This window comes from Pelodiscus sinensis, chromosome 11, assembly GCF_052426305.1.
Source record: "Pelodiscus sinensis isolate ZL-2025 chromosome 11, ASM5242630v1, whole genome shotgun sequence".
Classification (NCBI taxonomy): Eukaryota; Metazoa; Chordata; order Testudines; family Trionychidae; genus Pelodiscus; species Pelodiscus sinensis.
This window is the reverse complement of record NC_143062.1, coordinates 31,074,677-31,090,933: the sequence shown is the minus strand read 5'-3', so window position 1 is coordinate 31,090,933 and position 16,257 is coordinate 31,074,677. Positions and strand designations below refer to the sequence as shown.

Sequence of the window (16,257 nt, the reverse complement as noted above, 5' to 3'; positions counted from 1 at the left end):
GGCAGCCGCTGGTGACTGAGAGCCAGAAGGGCAGCAATGGATGTGATGACTGGTCAGCAGAACAGCCATGGCACAATGAGAGGCCAGCAGGGTGATGACAAAGAGGTGAGATTAATGGCCAGCAGGATGGCAGAAAGGAGCAGGAGGATTGCAAGTGATAGCAGAGTGAATAAGACACCTCTTTACCTCCCCCCATGCAGGATGGGAGGTGAACTCTGCGGATGCACCTCTGAACTCTGGATCTGCCCTGACCAAGGACAGTGACTGTCAGCAGGGCACAGAGAAGGGTTGGGCATGTAAAGGGGACGTTCTGGGTATGTCTACACATCACAGTTGTTTCGAGATACCAGCGGTATCCCAAAATAGCTACTTTGTGTCTTCACAGGCCACCTGTTATTTCAAAATATTTTTCGAAATAACGGGAGCACTATTTTAGCATCGCGGTAACCCTCATTCCAAGAGGGTTAAGGGATGTCTTCAAATAGCACTTCATTTTGAAATTTGGTGCTGTGTAGACAGCACCAAATTTCGAAATAGCCTATAAGAACTGGAGAGGAAAAGGACATTGCCCAACCTACTTGGGTGGTTAGTGGGTGGAGGCTCAAACCGGTTCTGTTTTGAATGGATGGAGAGGAACTCCTAGATATTGAGCCCAGGCCTGGCAGCTCCTGGCTTCACCTGGCAGAAGGGTTTGCAGTATTTCCTGACCTGTATCTTACTCAGTTCTTTTTCAGTTGGGAGCACCTCTGTCAAAATCTCTCAGTCCGGACCTGATTTATTCCTATTTCTTTTGGCGATCCCACAGCTCTGCCAAGTGCACCTCAGTCTTTTTCAGCACCACTTGTTTATCCCAATCCTGGGCCTCTCCAGTCATGTAGAATTTAGTGTACGATCAAGCTGGTTGCCAGAGCATTATCTTAACAGGCTGTTATCCTCTCCTTTTTGCTTCTTGCACCTTTACTGTAAGCCTCCAGAAACTCAGATACTCGAACTTACCACAGAGATTTCTCCATCTTCCTGGCTCACCTGGGCTTGTTCAATTTCGGCTCATTCTCCTACCTCCATTGCAAAGACATTCTAGAATGTCTTTGGACACTGGCTAAAGCAGACACTCAATTATTTGGTTTCTTTATTGTTCTTTTGGGATTCTCCAGGAGTTATGCTGTCATCAGGACCATTGTATATGGGGTAAACTTTCTTTAATTGAAGAAAACAGGACTAAGCAAACAAAGACGCACTTGCTGACTGCAATTTTATATTCAGATTTGAAAAGTAAATATTTCTGGTTATTAGCAATCAAAATATAACAGATTGGAAAAAATGGCAGAGTAAGTTTAAATAGTTTTGGCCATGTCTCTGTCGGTGTGAAATTGATCCGTGAGGTGTCTATTTACTGGTCTCACTGTTCTTTCTGTTCCCTTTTGCTTGTGCTATCTGAGATTTTTGGTTTTTCTTCTGCTTCTGTTCTTGCATTGAACGGATGCACTTAATGGCTGTCAAAGTCCTTAGTCTAATAAGGAAAATAGAGAGAGGAAAAGGAAGAGGGTAAGGTGTATTGTAACTTGAGGGCAGGTTACCACAAGTACCTGTAAATCAGATCCTAAATATTTCACATGGGAAAAATAAAGGTGTCTTAGAAAAGCACAGTTCAGCTATGTATAAAGATAATATACATATTTTAAAAGACCCGTTAGAAATGGGCTAACCCATTTAAATGCCCAAGACAGTCCTAATTATGTCTTATTTCACTTGACCCAACACATCTAAGACTAATATATACACCCAATGGAGCACCGATTAGAAGATAGGAGGGTAATAGATTAGTCTTAACTGGAAGGGTTGGTGCAAAGTATACACAAACCAAAGCAGAAACATAAGGTTGAATTTAGCTCTCCATTATACCAGAGAATTGCCTATTAAATCAACTAGTCCTATTTGAGGAGGATTACATTAGCATGAATTAAGGATATGCACATTTGGGCCCACAGCAGCTACAGGAGGAGTTACATTTTGGTACATGCTGCTATTCATATTGTAATCCAAACTTGTAGGGCAGTGTAGACATGCCCTTTTAGCAGAATTCAGCCTCTGAAACCTCATTTTAGGCTTTGATAGGCTTGTGGGCTAAAATTCTGGCCTGATGTGTATATACATGAGCAGATTCCAGTTGTGTCCAATTAGAGATTCACTGGCAAATGTCAGTGGAATTTAGCCCACAGAAATTTAGAGTTGGGTAAGGTCCATTGTATGACCATGTTCACCTATTCACCCAGAGCTGTTCTCTGGTACACACAGTCAATTGCTTTGCCTAGGCTAGTTCTAAATTACTCAAGGGATAGAGTTTCTATCCCAGGCAGATTATCCTACAATCTGAGACCTCACTGGGAGGACTTTTTTTTTACTAATAATCACCCTACATGCTATCTTTTTCACTTTCATCCCATTGTTCCTCATTAAATCCCATGGGCCACTGTAAAGAATTTCTTATCCTTCTTCAGGACCTTAATGGTGTTTGACTGAAAAGGTTCTACATATTTAGGGTGCCTACAATTTAGACAAAACCCCTCTAAATCTAAGATAAGCCATCTTGCATTTTCCAGATGAGGTGGATATTTCTCCAGACACATCACTTATTAAGGGCTTCACAGGTAAAAATTCAGATTCCCTTTGCCTCCTTATTGTGAAAACACTAAGAAAACTGCATCATAATTTAAACAGAATTAATTTGCAAGTGGCTTTCCACAAGACAGTTCTATTTTTCTCCTTTCAGGAAAGCATGTTTTTTAAAATTTCCCAGGAATGACTATCCAGTCTGTTTTACGTCAGTCAGGTTTTAATATGGCCTACTGTGGCATGACAGATGTAATCAATCAGAATAAGAAATATAAGGGTCCAATATCTAAAAGATGATGTACTGGTCAGCTGAACTACAGGAGCATGGGCCCTCTCCACTTCTCTGCGGGCTTTCCTCACCCACTCATAGCTCCATAAATCTACCAGAGTGCCCCTCAGGCATGTCTTCACTAGAATTGGCATGTCTTCACTAGACCTGCTAATTTGAACCCTGGAAGATTGACAATTGCAGCTTTGATCTTCTCAAAGACTTCCTAAAGTGTGGACAGCACCAAAAGTTGAGTTAAGGTACAATTAGTGTAGCTGAAATTGCGTATCTTAATTCGACCTTATTCCATAGTGTAGATAAACCCTCAGTGTGCCGTACACCTGACCTGTTTTACCCTTTATTAACTCTGTTGATGGACCTCTCCTAAGCAGATCATATATTTATGCTGAATGCTGAGTCAATTGAGTGATGGACAGGCATGGAAATTATGTTAAGACGTCAAATAAACTTTTTTTCATTTATTTGAATTTGGGCAATCACAGTTATGGAAGCCACTGATGGTAAATTAATCTGAAACACCAAGATAACTCATCAGACCATCCAGCACTTCTGAAATATTAGGAAAACATTCATCATTCCTAACTGATCCCCACAATCATCCTGCCATCAGTACCAGCCATCATATTTCTAAAATGCCCATCGCCATAATATCTCAGCATATTGCACTAGTCTAATGCATGAGATGTCTTCTTCCACTGGCTAGTTCAGTGATTATGGAGTCTCCTAATATTTCACTACTACAAGGGTTCTCTTTCAGCTAACATGTTTGAAATCCATGCTTATGTGCTGAAGGTGCCAGATTCATTTCCAGTTCATGACAACAGCGTCTGTTGATCTATGTGGCCACGGTTCATTATGGCTCAGAGAACAACCCATGAAATCAATGAACCCACATTCAGTGTTTCCTGTAAGCTCTGTGCTTGTGTAGCTACTCAGGAGAGAGTCAGCTACCACCCAGCTGATTAGCAGCTAGGTTTGTGCACCATCATTAGAGAAAGTCACACATGCCTCAGTGCACATAAAAAAAATTATTCCATGTATAGCTGAGAAAAAAATTCTGCATATGAGTGGAAATAATTAGAGAGAGGATTGAAGCCAATTCTTGCTATGATGCAAGCCCATTGACTTCAGTGGGAACAACTGAGGGCAGAACTGGGCCCAATGACAGAATACTGCTCTGGGCTTCCAAAGTTCCATTACGTTGCCTCCCACAAGTAAAGCATCTGATCCTAGCTCAGTTCCATGGTCACTGTTCTAAAGTCAGCAACTGCTGAGACGTACCAAACGATATCATGAAATCCAAATGGAATCAGTGGGTGAAGAGGACGCAAAGGAGAGACCCCTCCCCCCCGCCCTGATCTAGTCCCTCTTCAGTCCAAACAAGGAGTGTTTAAAAGTTCAACTTCACTAACATAGCGGTACAGGCACCAAGAACAGAGGGCAAGTCTTCCTGAGGATCTCTGTGCATCACCACATTCCCTTGAGCACTTTTAAGGAAGGTTTGAATTACAGAGTTGCTCTTTCCATTAAACTTGCCACTCCTGCTATAGCAAGTTATCGCCTAAGTGGAGGAAGAGAGATGCATCTTAATCTAAAAAGACATCAATCCTTTCCGTAGCTTCTCCCTGCACCAATTTTTAAAAAATGTAGTTTTATGATCAGGATTAGAGAAGAACTAGCAGAAACCCCAGGAGGCCTGCAAAACAAATCACACCCATGGCCTTTCTCTAAAGACCAAGCCCTTTGTGTAAAAAAAAAGTGTTCAATAGAGAGCAGCTAACAGGGACTTTACTGAATGCATCTGCAGATGCTTCAGCTGATTCCTGGTTTTGTAGTGAGCAGCCTTCCCTGGGACAGCTACTTACAGCTTTAGCTTTGAGCGAGAAGCATTTTCCCCCTTGGGCACTGAGAGAGGCTCTTCACTACTTTTCTCCACTGAATCTTCTTCATTCTTCAATTTGTCCTGGTCAGGGTCCTCTACAGGGATAGCACTGCCGAGACAAAAAGAATTGCATTTGGCACTACCTGCTACCATCCCAAGGCCTCTGTTCTGAATTGTCAGAGGAGGGCCAAAACCACACATCCAGACATGAACACTGTACATCTAGACTGCTCCCTCTTGTGCAAGAGAATATGCAAATGAGACAAAGCAGTGAATATCGGTACGCCTCATTTGTATATTTAATGAGCCGCCACTTTTGCACAAGGGGCTTTTGTGCAAAAAGGACCCATCTACATTGCTCCTTTTTGTGCAAAACCCCACTCTTGTGCAAGAGCCGTTCTTCCTGAAAAAAAGTGGCAGAACGGCTATTGCGCAAGAGGGGGGTTTTGTGCAAAAAGGACCCGTATAGATGGCTCCTTTTTGCGCAAAAGCCCCGTGTGCAAAAATGGCAGCTCATTAAGTATGCAAATGAGGTGTGGTGATATTCAAAGCCAGGAACCGGAATCTGGTGCCTTGACTGCAAGATCATCATCTTACATCTTGAAGAATGAGATTTTGTAACACTTATTACTTAAGCCTAAACAGCTGCTAAAATATTGGGTCCAAACTTACCCAGACCTTTTTAGGAATTTCATCAGTAGCCAAATGGATGGGGGCCACATGGTCTGGTAGACAGGGCACTGGACTGGGAGTCAGGAGAGCTGTATTTTATTCCCAGCTCTATCATTGACTAGGCTTGTGATCTCAGGTAAATCGCCTCTCTGAGGGTATGTCTACACTGCCCCCCTAGTTCGAACTAGGGGGGGTAATGTAGTCATATGGAGTTGCAAATGAAGCCCGGGATTTGAATTTCCCGGGCTTCATTTGCATAAAGCTGGCCGGCGCCATTTTTAAATGCCGGCTAGGTCGGACCCCGTGCCGCGCGGCTACACACGGCATGGACTAGCTAGTTCGGATTAGGCTTCTTAATCCAAAATAGCTGTACACATTCCACAAGGCATACAGCTAGTTCGGATAGGAAGCCTAATCTGAACTAGCTAGTCCATGCCGCGTGTAGCCGCGTGGCACGGGGTCCGACTTAGCTGGCATTTAAAAATGGCACCGGCCGGCTTTATGCAAATGAAGCCCGGGAAATTCAAATCCCGGGCTTCATTTGCAACTCCGTATGACTACATTACCCCCCCCTAGTTCAAACTAGGGGGGTAGTGTAGACATACCCTGAGTCTGGTAAGGTGTTAGGGATGGGTTCCCTCCAGAAGATCTCAATTTCTAGCTCCCTCCAGAAGGTCACAGTGACTCATGAGGGAGATACCATAGACCCATAGATAGCACCCCGTGCCTGAAGATTTGGATACTGTTTCCAGTTGCACCATTGCCTCACTTATGAGAAAAGGTGAACCCTGAACACCAGTTTCCTCACGTGAAAGGGAGACAATTCTATTTATCCATCCTTGTAAAGCACTTTCAGATTATCCTGTTAAGGAGGGCTGGCTATGAGCCCCTGTTTGTTTTTGCAGAGTGATTCATGAAAATTAAACCAGAGCCAGTAGTGTGGTGTAGATTTTAGGGGTGCTTTGCTTCAGTAATGGGAAGTTGGCACTGTTTGCAGAACAGAGGCAGGGGGGAAATCACATGTAAGAATAGAAAAGAACAAGATGAGACAAAAGTCGAGTTTGGGGCTTATTGACCGTAACAATTTCCTTTTAAAATGCATTTTTCCTAACTAGTTCTCTGTACCCTTTTTAGCTCCCAGATAAAGCAGCAGAGCTTTACAAGAAACCTAATTTCCAGAAGGCTTCTAAAGGGTGAAGTGAATAGTGAAACTTCATTACACTGAATGGGGATGATAGCTTTTGTGTAATGAAGTGATGAGCAGAGCCCATTATGAAATCCACCTGTGATCACATTCTCTTGTTAAGGGAGAATGCATACCTTGTAATAGCATCTTATCTTGTGCCATTTTTTTTCCTGGCTAAATTAATTCATAAGCCTTATTACTTGCGATCCCAGCAGGTTTCAGAGGCACTAGTGCTAAATCGTACTTGAAACAGGCCATCTGGATCAACATTATCATATTTTGTCCAAGTAAAGACTGCACTGGCCACACCTCTAAACATCTTTAAAACTCTAAAGTATCATGCATTCAATATTCGCCTCCCACAACCCTTACACCCAGTACAAGCCATCAGTGAGTTGGCTGAATATACATACCAGGCCCTATGATTGCCATTGGGCTGAGAAATGAGGATCCATCTCTTCTGCAGCTTTGCTGTGCTTTAATCGGGGGGGGGGGGGGGGTTACTCAGTTTTTCAGGATAGGGTTCACAGAGGAATAATTTTTGTATCCCTACAGAAGACTTACATGCTTGGTGGGGTCTCCCTCGGCTATAAGTAGCTGTCTGCACACTGTAATGCAGGGCTACTCAACTTTGGAAGCCCTGGGGGCCACAATGATACTCACAGCACATGCTGAGGGCCCAGAGGCATAGCGAGGGTGCTATGCGCCCGGGGGCAAAGGCAAAATTTGCGCCCCACTGCTGCGCAGTGTGTCCCCGAACCTGGCACATGGCTGAGCCTGACCCTGGGGGTGGAGGGAAGCTTGTGCCGCATCTTCCCCCACCTACTCCAGTTTGGAGCCGGGCCCCCACATGCACGCACTAACCTGCGGAGATGGAGGAGAGTCAGGCTGGGGGGTGGAGAGGAAGGGAGGAGGCTCCAGAAAGTGGTGGCAGGCGGAGGAGGAGCAGGCAAGCTGAGAGATGATAGGGAGGGGGGACTAAATTGGCAGCCCCTCCCAGCGTGGCACCCGGGGGCAACTGCCCCCCCCCCAACATCCCCTTGCTACACCACTGCGAGAGCTGCAACTTAAGTGTGGTTGTATATACATGCAAATATATATGCACATAGCTCCTTTCACACTGATAGGCATAAATACAACGATTAAGCCTTAAGCCAGGGCGCTGGACCCAAAGCTTTGCCAGTGTAAGCCAATCAGCACATCTCAGGCTCTGCCCACCAGGCTAAGCAGCCAGCACTTCCCACAATGTCCCAGTGCTCATGGCACCTCCTCCCTGTACCCATATGTTCCAGCCAGCCCATCCTCTTGTGTCTTTCAATGCTCACCCGCCTGGGAGACACCTCGCCGTTGTGGAGCATGCTCCCCATGGAGGCCATGTTCAAAAGATCCCACCCACGGGCCACATGTTGAGCCCCGCATATACCCAAACTGAACTACGGGCTGCAAACAAATGGGCCACGGGCCACGTGTTGAGAAGCCCTGCTGTAATGCATTGAAATTAGTCAGATCTTTCATTCTCCTTCACTACAACTGGAGTTTTGCTATATCCAGGGTCACGAAGTCACAGTGACCCACCTAGCTGAGGTTTTTCTAAGGCACCTGTTATGGTTGTAGCATCTCTGTGCGCATATCAACAGATTCTATAGGAGGACGAGAGAGGGACACTAAAGTTAGAAGTGAAACTGATGAGCAATACATGTCCAGAGGGACTCTACACACTGAATAGAGGAGTGCAGAGTGACTACACATCACTGGCATCCCATAAGTGGATGCACCTCTTTGAGAGATACCCCAATCAGCCTGCTTTATGAGATCCTTGTGAGGAAGATATTAAAACTTTATTCCCATTTTGTAGCAACCTGATTGTTACTAGAGTGTGGAAAATCACAGTTTGGTGGAGGATCTCTGAATTAAGAGGGGAAATGCTTTGGGCTTTATTTTTCACTGCTTGCCTCATTTTATCTTAGATTGTTCCTGATAAAACAAAATGAGATTTCTTGCTGAAGTGCCCGTAAACAGACTTGCAGCTCAAGTCACAAATTGCTGCTGTCCAAGGGCAGCCAACCACTCACAGGTGAGACTGTGCCTTGGAGCTGCTACTCTTTCCAATCAAAAGCTAACAGCTTCAATTTCCAGTGCTCCAGCTGCCGTGGCCTGTTACAGTACTTAGATACTGATGAAGTCTTGGGCATAATGTAAGGAGATGCTTAACCATGTTAACAGGAATTGCCATGGCTAAACTGATCCCCAGGCTGGAGAAAATGTGTTCAGAGGGGCTTCAGGGTTTTGTCATCTTCCTGGGCAGCATGGGTGTAGGTGGATGTACACCCCCATCAAATAAAACCTTTAATTTCCAAGAAGCAATAGTCTGTATTGCAACTGGCAAGTTTTTTCATTATTTTTGTCAGAATAATGGATAGACTTAGATCACATTTATATAATTAACAGGTCTTTCCAGTTAACGGCACCAAATGCGTGTCACTGATCATATTGTGTGCAAGGGTGACTTTACCTGAGGAGACTTCTGGGCCTGCTACAAAGAAGAGGCCAATGGAACAGCAAGTCTGATATATATTTTACATGGCCAGCTATACCCCTGTGCTCAGAGCACTAAAGGGAGGCTGCCTATTAGGCTCAAACAAACTCATCCTAGATGACCTGTTCATTACCCAGGCTAGAGTGCGTAGGGCAATTAGTAGTCTCTTTTTTTCTGTTCCTTCTAACAATGCCCACTTTATTCCGAAGTTGGAGGCACCGTGATTGAGCGGCAAAGATGAAGGACTGGGAGACAAGAGAGCTGGACTTTGTTCAGAGATTTGCAAGGAAGACCCATGGCCACAGTGCATTGCAGGAGATGAAGTTTAGCTGAAGAACCCAGCCCAGGCAGGAGAATGGAGCCTGCAACCAAACGCTCATTCATGCCAAGGCAACATATCCAAACTGAAATAATTTAGTTTACAGCCAAAAACAAACAAACAAAAAAAACCTTTTCAATTTTGGGGCATCTGATGGGGGAAAGGGGAAAAAACCCAAAACGTTTCCAGAGAAAGATGACACTTCTTCAAAAGGTTCATTCTGTCAAAAACTAAAGTTTCCATTGAAAACCAGTTTTGACAGAATTTTTTTTTTGACCAGCTGTACTTGTACTGACTTGACACATGATTTTCCCTAAAGAATGGATGCAATGACACTTTTCCACTGTAGTAAAGTGCTCTGAGAGCCATGAATGAAAAGCATCCTATAAAGTGTTATAAAGCCAAGGAAATCCTTCATGCCAGCATAGACTCTTGCCATCTGGTACATGAGCAAGAAATTGCTCTGTGGTTGCATTCGATGGGAGAGGATTTCCTGTGGTTTTAAGCACAAAGATCAATGAGAACTCAAGTTCTCTAAAGAACTGGACTCTGTTTTCAGTGAGTTGTGCTTTTCGGGGACTATTTCCACAAAATTAATGCTTAAAGTAACATTCTCAAGATTCTCCCATATGGTTCTTCGACCGTTTCCTCCAGAACACAGAAAAATGGAAGCACCAACAAGGAAATGAAATACAAAAATGAATGTCCAAAGGGAAGAAAAACTGGGATCAAATCAACATGGGCTTATCCAAGAGCCTTTAAAAAGCAGAAGTTGTTTTGGGTTGATATGGGGAGATGTTAGTAAGTTTCACTCCCCTATGCATATGAAGGGCTATTGAAACTTCCAACAACAGTAACAAAGCTCCAAATGACCCACCTATGGACATGATTTGCAGACAGTCTCCTTTGTTCCCTCCATTACTTGCTTTAATTTGAAAGCATTTTAACTATTAGCTAAGTCCCAGTCTGTGTCACCGCACTCAATTATTCACAGCAATGGACAGAGACATTGACAGACTGCGCTGGCATTAATGCAGTTTAGGACCGGGGGCGGCTAGCTCTTTGATAATTTATTACAGCCGATTATGCAGACCAGCAGAAACTCGGGGACTTTACTTACAATAAATGTGCACTGCATAATCCATCACTACCTGAAACATTAACTGGATAACCCAGTTCCTTAGTCTCAGTGGGATTTAAGGCGCCAGTGACTGCATGAGTCACAGTCTTGTACTGTTTTCTGCATAGCCTTTCCTGGGATAAATTTCACTGTAGGGCATTCAGTGCAATAGCAAAACTATTGCAATATTATTTGTGTTCATAAAAATAATAGCAATAGCATTGAGAAGAAACAGGGAACTCAGACTCAAGAGCTGAGCAAATCTCATGACTTCTGCATATTTTGCTGCTGTCATGTTGAGCCTTTAAAATATACACTACTAAATGGGCAGTACTCTAGGAAGCTCAATTGCATCTATTTGTTTTATGCCAAAACCATTGTGTAGTCACTTTCCTCTCAGTCCCCCTCTCTGACTTATTTCAAAAAGAAAAATATGAAATGCTTGTTATGAATTCTTAGGAATCCACGTGGGTGGAGTGAGATATGGATCTGTCTTTAAATGTTTCATAAACAGTTCAGCTACCTTTGACTTTCCCTGAAAACTCAGTGCCAGAGATTTGTCTCACCGACCTTCACACTGACAGACTTTCCTTTTTTTTTGCCACTTTCTAGCATTCCTTTTCTATGTTGAATACATCCTATTACACAAGCCAATCATCTTATTTTCCTGTCCACACCCCATGCAGTTCACAATGGCATGCACAGCAGAGAACACAGAGGTGGTGCTTTTCCATTACTGACTTACTGGCTGAATGAGGCAGCCTGGTTTTGTTTTCGTCTGTTTGTTTTTTAAAAGACACCACCACCAGCCTGCATTAAATCTTTGGGAGACTCCAGCCAGTGACTGCAGCCCTTGTTCTCTTCTTGTTTAGGGCAAGCTTTCTTGCAATTATGTTCATTGTAAAACTAGGTGGCCTGACCTCTCCTTCTGTATAGCCTCACATCTCCAACCCACTCTCAAGTCAACTTCAGCACAACTAAACGCCTCATCGCCTCTCCTTTCTCCATCACCAGATATGCCATCCTCCCCTCACCTGTGTTTGGAAACAGACTTAGCCCTGTTCATCTGCCTCACCACTCTGGGTTGTTGCCAATCCCTGTTTGTTCTTCCACTGCAGCATCTAGCCCATCTGTGCCTTTTTCTCCAGCCTGACAGCTAAAAGACTTGCCATTTAGTGAGCCATCCTCCCTGACTCACTTGCACCTGCAGTAGCCTCTGCACCAGGCTGCTGATCAGGGTTCCACAGCTGAGGCAGGAGGGAAGAATGTTGCCTTACATACATGTATGCTTTTTCCACACTTCATGTTTCAGCAGAAGGGAAAGCAGAAGCCCTTGGGAACAAACAGCTATACCTCACTCCCATTGTTGCGAGCAAATATATTTGTGACTGTAGGAGGGGTTGGTGGAGAAGAGACACATTCCTCCTCATTTCTCCCACCCGTCTTCCCCCAACCCCCAAATTCGACATGTTCTGCAGGGAGAACAAATGCTATGCAGCCACAATGCAATGTTTCTCTGCTTCCTCCCTTATCTCAGCCTCATCCGTCAGGCCGAGTGTAAGATCACGGACAAGCCCCAGTGACGTAAAATGGCTTCCTGATTCTTACAGCTCTGCACTGAGACCTCTTGTTATCAGCATGCTACCGCCCCACTCTGATGGGATGCACGCTGAAACATGGGGCTGTCTGGGGCTCTTCAGCGTTCTGCCCCTGGGGTTCATGAAATGCTGCACAATCTGAAATCCAGCACACATCACTCGGCGGGTACTCCCTGCAACACAACACCCCCGAGCTATACCTGAGTCTTGTGCCATCACTGGCCTTCTTCACAGACCCTGGCCCCTACAGACCTCTGAATGTCATCACATTTGGTTAGCGCTTGGCTGTGATCTAAGTCTCTCCAGATGAGATTCTTCTGCCATCATTTCGATCCAGTTTATCTATTCTATGCCTTTATTTTAAGGCTACCAGGTTGTCCCTATTCTCCTGCACAGTGCACTCACCCTTACGTGTAGGCTCCCAAATCCATTCCAAATGCACTGAGGCCGGGAGCACACTCGGACTGGGGTCAAATCTATCCCAAGTTTAGGCCTTTTGATGTCAATGGAAACAGAGCGGGGAGGTATGTGGACCAGTGTGCTTTGCATTTACTCCTGCCTAACCATTACCCGCACCCCACAGCTTATATAGCAAAGTAGCGCGGACTGTCTCCCACGCTGGATGCACGGACCTCGCCTCCCCTAGGGAAGCGGTGTGTGGAATGGGCATGCTCTGAGTCAGCAGGTTTCCTCAGTGCTCTGAGAATGCATTTTATTAAACCTTTATATCCAAACACACCACGAGGAGCCCCTGAAAGTATGACTGTCCCCAGATAAACTTGCGCTGTGTACCTTGAGGCCATGCTAAGCAGTGCCACTTTGAGGTGACATGTACTACATGTAAGTGTAACATAGGCAGATCCCGATTGAGCTTAGAACATGAGTCTCTACCACCTGAGCTAAAAGCCAGTTGGCTGGCTGGTAGCTGAGGTTGTAGAACAGACTCATTATTCTCTCAGGGTATGTCTACACTACCCCGCTAGTTCGAACTAGCGGGGTAATGTAGGCATACCGCACTTGCAAATGAAGCCCGGGATTTCAATTTCCCGGGCTTCATTTGCATAAGACGGGTGCCGCCATTTTTAAATCCCGGCTAGTTCGAACCCCGTGCCGCGCAGCTACATGCGGCATGGAGTAGCTAGTTCGGATTAGAAGCCTAATCCGAACTAGCTACTCCGTGCCGTGTGTAGCCGCGCGGCACGGGGTTCGAACTAGCCGGGATTTAAAAATGGCAGCGCCCGGCTTATGCAAATGAAGCCCGGGAAATTCAAATCCCGGGCTTCATTTGCAATTGCGGTATGCCTACATTACCCTCCTAGTTCGAATTAGGAGGGTAGTGTAGACATTCCCTCAGTAAGTGGTCTCAGTGCCACGAGATGGGACAGCTCACCATACCCAGAATGTGTATTAGTTAGATAAGTAGTCTGGAAAATATCGATGGTCCTGTGTTGAAAAGGGCTGTCCGGTTTAATACTATACAGGGCCGGCCCACAACATTTTGGCACCTGAGGCAGGGAGCTCAAATGATGTTCCCCCTCACTTGGGTCAAAATTTTGAAAGGTCTTAATTCTGCCTTCTTCCTGTTCTACTCCTCTCATGGTACTGCAGAGAGAATACATATGCACCAGCAGCAGACACAATTTTCTACACTCTGGGTCCTAGTGGCGTCCCCCCACAGTCTGGCACCTGAGGCAGTTGCCTCGGTTCACCTCATGGTAAGGCCAGCCCTGATACTGTACCATACAGAACCTGCAGGATTTTCAATGTTGTAGTCACAGTAACATACAAACTACCATATCACATCAGCCTGTGCTCCATCAATATTATGTCTCCAACAAGGAGCAACATCAGGTGATTTGGAGGAAGGTGAAGGAAATCTCACAGAAAAGAGCAATGGAATAACCTGACCAAAGAGAAAGTTTCTTCCTAAAGATGATGTCCTCACTCAGGCTGTGTCCAGACTCAGGGTTTTTTTCGGAAAAAGTAGCCTTTTTCTGAAAAAACTTCACCTGCGTCTAGACTGCAGCCACGGTCTTTCGAAATTAAATCGAAAGAACGCGGCTTTTCTTTTGACAGTGGTAAACCTCATTGTACGAGGAAGAACGCCTTTTTTCGAAAGTGCTCTTTCGAAAAAAGGCGTTCTTGAATGCAAACAGGGGTTTTTCAAAAGAGAGCATCCAGACTGCCTTTCGAAAAAGCGGCTTGCTTTTTTGAAAGTTCCGCTTGCAGTCTAGACGCTCTTTTTCGAAAGAGGCTTTTTCGAAAGTATCTTTCGAAAAAGCCTCTTTCGAAAGAGGCTTGCAGTCTAGACATAGCCTCAGGCAAAAGTACATTGAAGTCAATGGGTATTTTGCTTGCAGCAAGGACTGAGTAAAGAATTTGGCCCTAAAACTTTAGTACAAATTAGAAATAGATGAGACTAAGAAAGAAGATGAGTGAGAGAGAAAGAGCATGTGCACTGACCTTCTCAGTGTCTTACAGGGAACCTGCAGTTATAGAGATTTCAGTTATCTTAGCTCTTCAAAGGCACAACAACTCCTGCAAGCAAAACCACTACTGCCCAGCAGTGAAAGGGTCAATCGCTCATGCTGTATCCATCCACTATACGGAGACAGGGTCCAGTACACAGTGTAGTGTGTGTTTCCTGCCCAACAGCAGCAAGTTTAAAGTGAAAAAGAAAACAAGTAACACAGTTCCTGGATATTTTTGTTGCCCATTTTACAGCCACATTAAAAGTAACTTCAGCCTCCATGAACATGACAGTAGAGAACATTACATACCACAAGAACGAATAGGCGTTAGTCAGCAGAGGGGAAGGGTTACTGTAAGAGACTGCAAGTGATTTCATAGCCTTCCTATAGAATACGTGCAGCTAAGGATTTTCTCCTCTGGCCTCAAACTGCCAACACCCAGCACCAATTAACCCTTTGAATGCTAGATGTGCTCTTTTGGGGCAAAAAGCTTTAGCACAGTGCAGCAAACATGGTTGGAATCTGGGCACATACCTTTCACTGCTAGTCTACAGACCAATGCAAGCTGCATGCCCAGCATGAGATATTTCCTTAAAGCAGGGGGAAAATTTATTTGGAGATTCCTGTTTTAAATAACAGCTAAAGCTTTTCCTCTGGCATCTGTACAAAGGTGATTCAGCATCATTGTCATCATTTTATGCATGGGGAGATCCTAGGGGATTTTATGGAGCAGAAGTCTCACCAAAATTGGGCTCCAAAATCCCATAGGTGCTTTTGAAAATATTCCTGAGGGACTTGCCCAGAGTCATACATCAAGATAGCGGCAGAGCAGGAAATAATACTGTGATCTCTGCCCTGCCAGCATAGGGTCCTATCCGTTGGGCCATGCTGCTTCCCAGTTCAAGTAGGCTGCTACCTTTTGATTATTGCATTTGTTTTGGTCATTTGCATATTTCTTTCTTTCTTTCTTTCTTTCCTTTCTTTCTTTCTTTCTTTCTTTCTTTCTTTCTTTCTTTCTTTCTTTCTTTCTTTCTTTCTTTCTTTCTTTCTTTCTTTCTTTCTTTCTTTCTTTCTTTCTTTCTTTCTTTCTTTCTTTCTTTCTTTCTTTCTTTCTTTCTTGTAACTTACATTTATTTTATTTTAGTTAGAGCAGAGCTGTGGTTTTGATTTGCTTTTTGTGCATTTATTTAATTGGATTTGGAATGGGATTTTCAAAAGGATATGACTGCAGCATGTGTAGACATTCACTTTGGAAGTAAATTAAGATTAAACTGAATTAAGGCAACTTTAAGGCTGAATAAGAGCATCTGCATGAGAATATAATGGGGTTTAACTAACCCACTTCAAATTTACACTGTTGATGATTTAGCTTAACTTTCTTGGGCATCCCTCTGTGGACAAGCCCTCGGGAACACACATCTCATTTAAAATCAAATAGAAAGCTGCTGGAGTATATAGCCAGGGTCATGGGCAGGTGTGTACAGCCCATGGAGCCCTGGCTTCACTGCTATTGTGTGAGCTAGCTGGATCAACATCACCTGGATTTTTTAATAGGGTGGGAGAAGGGGAGT

General features: G+C 44.4%; 1 protein-coding gene across 2 annotated transcripts in view; it reads right to left on the bottom strand.

Moving 5' to 3' along the window:
* Positions 1-1,235: 1,235 nt before the first annotated feature.
* FAM149C (family with sequence similarity 149 member C) overlaps positions 1,236-16,257 on the bottom strand; it is a 57,244-nt gene continuing 42,222 nt past the window's right edge. For both annotated transcript variants that reach the window (XM_025189546.3, XM_025189550.3), the window contains exons 15-16: positions 4,768-4,893; positions 1,236-1,510 (exon numbers count right to left, since the gene is read on the bottom strand). In XM_025189546.3, coding sequence (XP_025045331.3) covers positions 1,387-1,510; positions 4,768-4,893 — 250 coding nt within the window. In that variant the 3' untranslated portion in view covers positions 1,236-1,386. The remainder of the gene's footprint in view (positions 1,511-4,767; positions 4,894-16,257) is intronic.